The sequence below is a fragment of the Echinops telfairi genome, unplaced genomic scaffold (assembly GCF_000313985.2).
Source record: "Echinops telfairi isolate 266 unplaced genomic scaffold, ASM31398v2 ScPeMD7_7468;HRSCAF=8506_0, whole genome shotgun sequence".
NCBI classification, from domain to species: domain Eukaryota; kingdom Metazoa; phylum Chordata; class Mammalia; order Afrosoricida; family Tenrecidae; genus Echinops; species Echinops telfairi.
In genome coordinates, this window is record NW_022111369.1 from 74,586,406 (window position 1) to 74,598,774 (window position 12,369).

General features: G+C 35.3%; 1 protein-coding gene across 1 annotated transcript in view; it reads right to left on the minus strand.

Annotated features, from left to right (window-relative positions):
* Positions 1-12,369, minus strand: part of ADGRL3 (adhesion G protein-coupled receptor L3) — a 251,646-nt gene that overhangs the window by 61,958 nt on the left and 177,319 nt on the right. The window contains exon 15 of the mRNA XM_045284067.1: positions 10,704-10,872. Within this exon, the coding sequence (XP_045140002.1) occupies positions 10,704-10,872 (169 nt within the window). The remainder of the gene's footprint in view (positions 1-10,703; positions 10,873-12,369) is intronic.

A 12,369-nucleotide genomic window follows, 5' to 3' on the forward strand; every position in this document is an offset into this window, starting at 1 on the left:
TTATAAATTATCAAGGGATCATGAGGGAGCGGGGAGGGAGGGGAAAAAGAGGAGCTGATATCAAGGGCTCAAGTAGAAAGCAAATGTTTTGAGAATAATGATGGCAACACATGTGCAAATGTGCTTGACACAATGGATGGATTATGGATTGTGATAATAGTTGTAGGAGCCCCCATAAAATGATTTAAAAACAAAACAAATAGGTTTTGGGTTTCCTTCCCCATAGCTTACACACAATCGAATATATACACTCGCATACAATTCTGTTGGAATTGGGCAGGAATAGTGATCTCTTCCAGTCCATTGGCCAGGTGCATGTTATTTGCCATCTAGGTGGTTCTGACTCATAGCAACCATACGCACAACAGAACAAAGTACTGCCTGGTCCAGCACCATCTTCACAATTGTTCCTATATTTGAGCCCATTGTTGTAGCCACAGTGTCAATCAATCTCTGTTAGGGTCTTTTTATTGCTGGCCCTCCACTTTACCAAACATGATGTCCATCTCCAGAGAATGGTCTCTCCTGACAACATGCCCAAAGTATGTCAGATGAAGTCTTGCCATCCTTGCCTCCAAGGTGTACTTTGACCTTACTTCTTCCAAGACACATAGGTCCATCCTTTCAGCAGTCCATGCCTGGGACTTTCCAGAGTCTCTGCCAGCACATTTCAAATGCCACCACATTTCAAATTCTTCTTTGTTTCCCAACCTTCCCCCTGCCCCCTGTGTTGCTTAGGTAGTTGTCTTTAAATTTCTTGATATAGATAAGGAGGCACTACCTGTTCTGCATCTTTTTGCTGAAACATTTAGATTCTTCATCACATGCTACCTTCTAAAAAGGTTGAATGTTGACTGATCCTTTTGATACAGTAACTATGTGTAATCCTTCCATAGCTCTTCCCCTTCTTTCTTTCTCTCAAGGTGGCGGGGATAGGAAATGCTTTCTCCAACATTCAATATCTTGCCCACAAAAGTCATTGGCATTGCACCACAAGGCTTGGATTTCTTGTTCAATTTTTCAAGCTTGAGAAATGTCTATTATGTCTTTTCTTTTAGCTTTCTAACTCCATGTATTGCACATTTCATTAACAATATTTTACTGTCTTCCTTATCCACTCTTAATTTTTTCTAATAATTCCTTTATTTCAACACTTCTTCCATTTACTTTAATTACTGGGCACTCAAGACAAAGTTTCTGAATCTATTCTGATATCCACTTTAATCTTTTTTTTTCTTCATCCCAGTTTTGCTGATGATCTTTGGGTTTATTTATGTATGGTTTCTTTGATAACATCCACAACTTGTCTTCGGTCATTAGTACTCAATGCATTAACTTTATCTTTAAGATAGTTTCTAAGTTCACTTGTGATACACTAAAAGTCATACTTTGATTCCCATGTACTTGTTTTAATTCTCTTCAGCTTTAACTTGGACTTGCATGTGAGTAATTGATCATCTGTTCCATAATTCTCCCCCAACTTTGTCCTCAGTTTTCATATTTAAGTTATCCATCAACTATTTCCACTGATTTGATTCCTGTGCATTAGATCCAGTCACAGTCAAATAGCATTTGCAATGTGTAGGTTGTTGGTTAGAAAGAATTACAACATGCTATCTTTGATTTCTGGCATCATTTCCATCAAGCCTATATCATCCATTTTTTGTTTCCAACTTTAACATATCAACACCAGTATTTACTGATGTCTCTCTTTCTCTTTTTTAATTGATGTCTCTTAATTGCATGTTTGATCAACCTCAGACTACAGAAGTAGGTAAAAATTTTAAAGTTCTTCATTTTTTCATTGGTGGTTTGTTCATAAATTTGAAGCATAGAAGTATTAACTGCTCTTCCTTATAGACATATGAATATTATCCTATCCTTTATAGCATCATACCTCTGGAAATATGGTATGTACTTTTTAATGATGAATGTGATGCCATTCTTCTCTATGTGTCACTCCAGACACAGATGATCTGATTTAAAATGACCAGTACCAGTCCATTTCAGTTCACTAATGCCTAAGACATCAACCATCATGTGTTACATATCATGTTTTACTTACAATGGTCTTATACCAATACTTCATATAGTCCATGTTTCAGTTATTAATGCATGTTTCCAGTTGTTTCCTTTAGTTTTTGAGTACTACCAAATTAGGAAATAAACATCCAGAAAGTTGTATGGAGACCATTCTATTTATTTATTTATTTGCGATGTAGCAACGATGAAAAATACAACTTTCCTCTAGTTCCTAAATGCTTCCTCCTCCCCACACCATCTTTGACTCGAATTCGACCTTGCAAGTCTGGCTATACTAGAGGATATACACTGGTACAGATAGGAACTGGAAACACAGGGAATCCAGGACAAATGATCCCTTCAGGACCAGTGGTGTGAGTGGCGATACTGGGAGGGAAGGGGGAGGGTGGGTTTGAAAGGGGGAACCGATTACAAGGATCTACATGTGACCTCTTCCCTGTGGGACGGACAACAGAAAAGTGGGTTAAGGGAGACATAGGACAGGGCAAGATATGACAAAACAATAATTTATAAATTATCAAGGATTCATGAGTGAGGGGGGAATGGGGAGGGAGGGGAAAATTGAGGACCTGATGCCAAGGGCTTAAGTAGAGAGCAAATGTTTGGAGAACGATGAGGGCAATGAATGTACAAACGTGCTTTACACAATTGATGTATGCATGGATTGTGATAAGAATTGCATGAGCCCCTAATAAAATGATTAAAAAAATAGACCATGTTATTAAGGTTGACTCTACTTGGAGGAGGAAGATTTCCCTTAGTCACAGTCTTAGTATCTTCCAACCCGAGGGTCCACCTTCCAGCATTATTCCTAACCTGTGACCTCAAAAGAGATCTTTTCAATAATCAAAAATAAATATGATTTATATTCTTTATGGAGTCATTCATTAAATGTGTATTCTGGTTGTACTAGAAACCTAAAGAGAAAGTCATATAAAATTATTTTAGTTGATGTTCTCTAAACAAATACATATTTTAAATGTTTAATGGGAAATTTATCATATTCAACTCTTTTATATTATTATTTGATCAAATGAGATAAAAGAAATTAATCAGTGATTCTACTAAGTATGTTGTCTTTCTGAAGGGATATCAGATGGACTACTCATCAATAGAATTACATTATAATATAGAGCTCTCTGTATATTATCCTTAAATATTTAAATATATATGATTTCACATGAATATATGATTTATGATAATAAGATATTCCATAATTTTGGACAACATATTTTATGTAATTTCATTTAAAACAGTTCTGTAAGTATATTCATTTTTGAACAGTTACTTAGAATGAAGAACAAAAATAATATAAATAATGTAGTAACATTATTATATAAACTTAATATTGTAGAGTTTATTTGTCAAAGTTAGACACAGAATGAAATAGAATTCATGTTTTATAGAGGTCTTCATATTTGTTGATTTGGATTGGGTTCACACCGGCATGGATGTGAAACACCTATGGGAGTTAAGGTGAACAAAAAAAGCTTATATGAGAAGAAAAAAATCAGAACAAATCTTCATAAAATAGTTTGGAGTTAGTAAATTTAAAAGATGCTGTTGGAATAATGGCTAAAGGATGAGCGAGGCAAGGGCATTTAGGTGTAGAGGCCAGTGTGCACAAGCCAGAAGATGATGAGTACCACATGCTAATCTGTATCTTTTTCTACTCTAGAAACAAAGGCTCAGAGAATAAGATCACCTAATAGACAACATAAACATTAATGATGTTTTCTCTTTATCTGAAAAGGATAACAATAAACGTTATAGATAGCATTTGAAAAGGCTTATAATAATCCCTACCCAAAGATGAATACTATAATTTATTCCTTAATAATTTGCTTGAATTCTTTAAGCAGCAAAGCTTTGAGCATCCCCTTCCTCTATCTCTCATCTTTTCTTCCTTAATACACTCAACAGACAGTATTTCTCTTTGTGGAAGACATTATTTTTTAATGAAGTTTAATATGAACAAGTTTATTAGTTGATATGAGAGAAAAACCAAACAGTGAAAGAATAAGAGAGAGAAGAGACAGACAGAAAAGAAATAAAAATATATCCCATCCTATCACCAAGGCTAGAATGTGAAACTTCCAGGCATTCAGCCTGAGTTATTTGCATGTTTCAAGGAAGGATAAATATCCTGCAATGATTTTATACACAGCTAGAACTTTGGTGATGCCAAGTCCCACATTAACTCTATTACTTACTGAATCACTAGGTTGACATTATTGTGCTGTGATTGGATTTGAAATGGAAAGCATGTGCTTTAAAAAGAAGAAAGCAAAATATAATGGACCATATCCACGATACATTTTTCCTAAGATTACCATAAAAGTTATTCAACTACTTCATCTTTTGTTTATGTAAACTTTCTATATGACATCATGATACTCAATCTTAATTACCCCTAATTAGATAAGAGGATCTTATTAGCTCACAGAGATGCTTTTCTAGACTAATGAAGAGAATATATTTACCAATATAACATTTCATTTATACTCTAATAATATAATAATAAACCATTAAAATCATAAAACACTGAGAGTATATCAAAACCTGGTTCCATGACAAATTAAAGAGTAAACAATTCAATGTCATTAGTAGAGCCCTGGTAGTGTAGTGGTCACACTTTGAGTTCCTAACCATAAGGTCAGCAGTTTGAAACCCCCAGGTTCTCCACAGGAGAAAAATGAGGCTTTCCATTCCCACAGAGGTTTAGTCTCAGCCCTGCCCTGTAGGGTCACTGTGAGTCAAAATGGACCCTAAGATTGAGAGTTGTATTGTTTTGCTTTTCAGAAGAAAAATTACTGACAGTCATGAAAGTTGGATACTCAGAAAATGATTGAAAACACAAAGTATGATTTTATTATGAGTTAAATATATCAATAAAGAATCTAATAAATTCCTAGAAACTAAAGCATAGAATACTTTCTCTATTTCTCTAATCTAACAATATGTACCTACACATTGTTGGTAGTAGTAATTGCCATTGAGTCATTTTCAATTAATGGCAATTTATGCGGTGCATTGTTGAAATCAATCACATGACCTACAAAATAATCCCAATACTATTTCTGAAATTTCAAAGAAAACATCCTGAGCTTTTTTGGAAATGAAATAACCATCCCATGTTTTCTATATTCTCTGATGTTCCTCACACCAAATAAAAGTGCTACCAAATTTTTAAATATTCAGAAAGAGAATGAAAGATTAGTATAGATACTATTTGCTCTTATAAATCATAAAAGTAAAGTTCTAAATCATGTTTGGAAGACATTTTCATATAGAACAAGAAAGTAAAAATTTTAGGCTTCCTATTCCAAGAAGCACTACCAACATTTTTATAGCGATACTAATTTTCAACTTAAAACGTAAATACTCAGAAATCCAACAACGATTCTTGGCTTGCAGGCTGGCCAAATGAAGGTGACTGGCCAAACATGGGCCATAATTGACAGCTTGTTGACCTCTGTTCAAATGAACAACAAAATTTAGCTTTGTGATGTTTATAAATATATTTTGAAATTTAACTTAACTATAAAAGGGTAAGTTTTAAAAAACCAACAATGAGAAACAGAAGCATTGACACTAGGGTGCCCATTCATGCTGCATGGGCTTTGCAATCAGTGGATGACTGCAGCCAAGTGCTCTCAGAAAGACAGTCTCCTTACTATGTTAGAGGAGCCCTGCGGGCATAGTGGTGAACTCGTGCGATCGATCCACGGGATTGACGGTTGGCGACCACCAGCAGCTCCTCAAGAGAGGCAAGGCTTTCCACACCTGAAAAATGTTCCTCTCCTGGAAACCCACAGGAGCAGTTCGACTCTCCTGTAGGGCCACGATTAGTCTTTTTAGTCAGTATCTGCTGGATGACACTCAGTGAGTGAGTGAGTGAGTGAGTGAGTGTTGAAAGTTTTGAAGTCAAATAACATTTGAAACAAAAGTCAAGGAGTCATCTCCCCAAATTATTAAAGCTTTGACACAAGTGTGCTGGACGTCTGCCCCATGTGTTGTTTTCACAGGTATCACCCATTTAAGAACCAAACCCAAACCAAGGAACCTCGGGGAACAGTGGGTCCTGCACTGAGCTGTGAACCTTTAAAGCCTTACACTGTCAGAGCCCACAGGGACGGTTCTACCCTGTGCTACAGGACTCTAGGAAATGGACTTGACAGTGATGCATTTGAGGAGAAGACCAGAAGTTTGGTAAAGTGGAGGGGCAGCGAAAAAGCGGAAGGCCCTCAACCTGATGGATTGACACAGGGGCCTTAACAAAGGGCTCATGCACAGGAACACTTGTGGGACTGGTGTAGGCCCTGGCAGTGTTTCCTTCTTTTGTTCATTGGGTTGCTATGGGTCCGAACCAACTCGATGGCACCTAACAACAACAAAAGTGAAAAAATATATGTGGCCACAATAATTAATGTATATGGTTTGAGAAAGTGTTTTCTAATATATTTACTTTAAAATTTTAAAACTTTAGGGCAAAATTGCTGTGTCACTTTCTAGGGAAAACACTGCAAATAAAACTTACTTCAAGATGTTCTTGAAATTTAGGATGATACATATTCCCTTCTTTTCATGAGTAAATGTTACCTTTTCCTGATTATACTCCCATCTTTTGATGCATATTTTTGTTCTACATCAGCTATAGCTTTGTTTTATCTACAGCTAATTTAAGATATTATCCCCAATTGCTCAGTATCCCTGGAATCTTTGAAGTATTGATGGTGCTGATCACTATCTACTTCTTGGCCTTTCTTGTATCATTAATCTTGATTCTCTTTCTTCTCCTCTAAATCCCTGTCTTTTAGCTCCATCCTCATCCAACATTTATATGTCTCCCATTCTTTAACGTCATCACATGTGACAGAATGCTAGGTGTTTTAAACACTCTGTTTTTCCTTATGGGTTAAAACAAAACAAAACCATCTTTCTTAGTTTCCTTTTACACTTAGGTAGTGCTATTAAGTGAGTCCTAGATGATAGTGCGTGTGTGTGTGTGTGTGTGTGTGTGTGTGTGTGAGAGAGAGAGACATGGACCGCTTCTAGACCTTTTGCATGAAACCTTCTCTTTGCCAGACGGTCTGCTGGATATTAGCACTCAAGGTGAATTTGCTGAGTTGGTGGTAGCTACAGTAGACAATGTCCATTTATAGAACATCCTTATTATTTAGACCACAAATGAAAAAAATATATAAATCCTATAAGTGAAGTCATCACAATGAGGTGATTTTCAGCTGTCACAATTATGTAATGTATAGGCTAAATATATAGGAGCATTTATGCATTTTAATATAATGTCTTTCTAAGGTCAGTTCTAATCAATTCAATGAAATTGCTTCCATTCTAATGCATCTTTTCTGTCATCTAGACAACGGGCTGTATGCTTCCTATAGCTGTGGTCAAGTAAAAATATTTCAGGTAACTACCACCAACTAAAATTGAAACCGAATAACATATGACTTATCTTAGTAAGTAGATATCTGTTTCTGACCTCACTTATTCTCTCAAAGCAGAAAGTCTAGAAATAGACATTTGTACCATTTGTACTTTACCCAATTTTCCTAAGAAAAATGATAGGTTTTGATGTTTCTTAGGAATAGTTTTCATATTTTGTCACTTAATTTCCAGACATATTTCTTTTAATAGTTCATTAAAAAGTTATAAAACTACAGTTCTACAATTTATTATTTTTATTAGCCTAATGAAATATATTAAAACCCACACCTTATTGGAATAAAAGAAAATTTTAGCTTCGGAGTCAAAATTTGTTAACATTTATGCTGATCGTGACGATCTAAGACATGCCTCGCTTCCAAAAGAAAACACTGGACACTTAAGAAGTCTTTTTACTCTCTCCTGGGTCCTGTTCTTTATTTAAATGTAGAGCTTACTTATTGTATGCTCACCACATAGAAAGCTATTCATTGTGGAATATGAAAAGATGATTAAGATTTATTCCATGTACCATATGCCAATGGCACCATATATATGAGAAGGTTAAATAGCCCTCAGTAGTTAACATGGACCCATGTCGTAGGATACCAAAATTCTAGCACATTTCAAATGCTTGTTTTGAGCAATGTATAAGTGGAGAGAATAGAGGCCAAAATTTATAAAAAGAAAAAAATAAAATAAAATAACAAATAAAGGCTATTTTTATGAAATGAGCAATGAAGAATGAAATTAAAAACTAAAATTTATAAACTCTTACTCTGTTCTCAGATTATTCTTAGAATGTAATACATGTCAATTTAAATAATTTTCAAAATAACTGTGAGAGAATTACTAAGTCTTTCCATCATCCATATGACACATGAGGAAACTGTGATATGAAGAAGTTAGCTAACTAACATCCAGTCACATATGCTTTTAAGTAATAGAACTTGGATTTGAATCCAGGTAATCTGGTTTCGTGGATTAAGTAATCAGAGCTTTATGTAGCATGTTGTAAAAAAGTATAAAACAGGAAAATCTATCTAGGAATGTTTTATTGCAATGTAAGTATTTCATTGCCAAAATAAAGTTTTAAATAAACCATGTTGTATTTCCCTATAGATGTAAAAAAAAATTAAAGTAGACCCAAGCAAATATTTAAACAATATCTAATTTTGATATTATAAATATTTTTAAAGTTTATAAATATAGATAATGAAATATAGTCAATTATTATAGCCCTTCTAGCCCTAATTCCTTATGCAACATATTATAATTCTGTATCTATACTTGTGGTTATGATTCCATTTTCTTTGCTTATTTTTGTTAATGGTTTTAATGGCAGATAATTTGCCTCTCATACTAGTCAATAGCTCATTCGCGTTAAGAAGAGTTTCACAGTCAAGCTTCACCACAATCAATTTTAGAACATGGTCTTCATTCTGTACTCATTGTTCTTAGTTTTCTATTTCCTCCCAACCTCCCCTGTTAAACTGGTAAGGAACCATTAATTCCGTTACTGTCTCAATACATTTACCTAACTTGGATTTCATACACTGGACAAAAATTAAAACAAAAACAAAAACCACTCTAGCAGCAATAACCAGGGCAGATGAAAACCTCAATTAAAAAGAAAGCACACAATACCAAAAAACTAGAACAAATTTGAAATAGAACAAAAGGGACCCCAAATGATAAGGGATTCAATTTTAACCTTACTGCCTCTGCAGTAATCCACTTCCTATTGCATTCTGCATGAACCAAACCAAACCAAACTCATTATCATCAAGTTGATGCTGACTCATAACCACCCTACATGGGTGGGATCAGGAGCCCTGGTGGTATAGTGGTTACATATTGGGCTGCTATCCTCCTGGCCTGCAGCTCAAAACCCCCAGCAGCTCCTCAGGAGAAAGACTGGGCTTTCCACTACCCTAAACAATTGCAATCTTGGAAACCTACAGAAGGTCACTTTGAGTCGGCATTAATTGGAAAGCAGCGAGGGGTGGAGTTCAATCCTGACCTTAGCAGAAGATGCGAACCAAGTCCCACCCTGTTTCCTTGGGAGCATCTTTAAGGCTACTTAGTAAAGGTTGGTTCTTAAAGAGGACTCCCCCAACTTCTGTCAAATAGTGAGAGGGCGCTGGTACTGGATGCATTCGAGATTGTGGTCAAAAGCAGTACTGACACCATGGGACACTATGAGACTGAGGTGGACTGTCAAGTTGCTTCCTGGCCCAAGGAGGGGAAGGCCAAAGGACCATGTGGCTGAAAGGCCAAGGACTGGAGAAAGACTTGGCGACTGGCTCAGGAGAGGTGTTGCTCTGAATGAACGCCTGTGTCCTTCCTGTTTCCTGATCCTGACTTACCCTCACTAACTTCTCTAATGTTGTTGTTAGACGTCATCTTGATCAGAGGAAGCACAACGGAATGACGCAATGCCCAGTCTTGCACCATCCTCACAACCGCTTCTATATTAAGCCCAAACTTCCCTACTAAACTCCCTTAATTGTGAGGATTGTCTTTAAGTTCTATATAGCCTTTGCAATGAATTATTGAGCCCACTGCAGGTGTGGAGTAAAATAAGTTAAACATAATAGATCATGGAAGCTTGTCTGACCACTGCCTCTGTAATAGAGAAGCCAGATATGTCCACTTTTATGCTGTTTACTGTAGAGACCATTACTAGATAGTCCATAATTCATTAAAATTATTAATTTATACTATTTTATCTGTAAGTATTTAAATATTCATATGATGGGTCTTCAAAAAGTGCATGGAAAAATAGAATTAAAAGATAATGGAATTTTCCCACCATTTATTTAAAACTCATATGTTTGTGTTTGTGTTTGTACTCTATGTTCTGACAGGTATATCCAGAGATTCCATAACGTCTTGAAAAAGAATTAAAACACAATTTTCAATTCATATGTTGAAGACCAAAGCTGAAAAAGAACATTATAAGGTCAAACCTAGAAGAAAATGATTCTTGTGTGTTGTCCACATCATAAAATATTCTGCTTTAGATTGTCCTGTTAAATCCAATCATCAATGCTTATGCTGCTACTTATGTTTGTGTTTTCCTTGACTATTATTAGAAATAGCAATACCATTGTCATAGGAACAAACATACCAGGAGTGATATGTTAGACTATGTTTGTTTTACTCTGATGATATGTATGCCATTTTTTCTTGCTTATAGAAGTCTAGCTTACCTTCTTCTGTAGGACACAATGGAAAATGAATATAAACATTCCCTGTAGAGAATTGAAAATGGTGAAGAGATACGCCATGATGACTGTGCTTTCATTAATATACATGAGTCCAAAGGCCCAGGTCAGTCCTAAGAGGCAGAGAAGAGCTATTGCACCTATAACCCATGATCTGTAAAGAGAAGAAAAATTTAAGAGTTGTCAGATACTGGATCTTTATCAATACAAGTTTATCAATCAACAATATTGACACTGTAAAAAATGTTGTGGTAAGTTATATTGACAGAAGATGCAAGACAGTGGTGTAAGTACTTTAAGAATTTAATGGGGACTACACATTTTCAAGCTTGAGGAGATAGGTGTGAATGAAATGGTATGGGCACAGAAATCTATATAAGCTAAAGCAAATTGTACCATAAATTATTACTGTATTTGCATCACATAAGCACATATGCAAATGATATGGAGATGTTATTACCATGAATGGCAAGGAAAAAAATGTCTGTATAGCTAGGTTTGTCTCCAATGGTTTCAATGTATGATAAAACACATTTGATTGGAAAATCTCCCTTGTGCTTAATCTGATGTATTTTTAGCCCATTTTTCCAAATTTTCTATTTTTCCATACCAGTGTGGAAAAACGTAACTAACTTACTAATAAAAACATACATCAGAAGGAACAAATATTAGAAATCTATGTATAAATTTTTAAAGGTTCTAATAATCTTATTCTATAGTGAAGTAGAACAAATCTGAGGTACAGTGGGTGGGTGCAAAACCATCGCCTCGCATCAATATCTACTTTCAGCATTTTAATGTTAGAAGTGTCATTAAACTATATTCTGGAAGTCAGGTACTTGGAAATTCTGCTGAGAAGAGGTTTCTAGGTCCAGGGCCTCTTCATCTCTTTTTGAAGGTAAACTCAAAAGAGAAAATGAAGCTGGAATGGTGATGGGGTGGTATGAGTAAGCGGTCTGGAAGGGAAACGGATTTTCACTTTCATTCCGTTCTCTTCATTTCCTCCCAACTGATATTTACAATAGGAATAAACAGGTCACACAAGTCCAAAGGATTTTTTATTGTGTGTTATTTATTTATTATAATATAAAATAGATTCATTCACTAAATGGGAATCCAATGAATGAATCTGGAATCCTTCCCAAGTCCTCTGAAGTTAAATGGAAGAATATGAATAGACCATCTTAGATCTCTATGCACTCCTTGCCCAGACCGCCTTCCCTGAACAAAGAACTAATGTCGTTTCAGGATCTGTTACCCTCTGCTTACATTTTCTAACAAAGACAGATTCATGGGAATTGAAACTGCAAATTAAAGGGGGGAAATCATCTAATGTAAGTCAAAGTCCCGAAGTAGTAAATTTCTAAAGTCTTATTAGAATTTACCTCAATTAGTTAGTTTTTTATCTTACAATCATTAGACTATCTTTGAAGTCCAAGTACTCACTACATTTATTTTGTTAAATATAAAGCTTTATCATTCTTGAATAAAGAATCCTCAGTGGAGTCTGTAGGCAGTATGTTTACTTATATGAATTAGGAAATATCCTAAATATTCATATTTTGTGCTACATATTCAGAGAAATAAGGACTTCCAAGGCAAAGCAATCATCTTCTGACAGACATTGGAAAAAGGAAAAATGGGAAAAAAT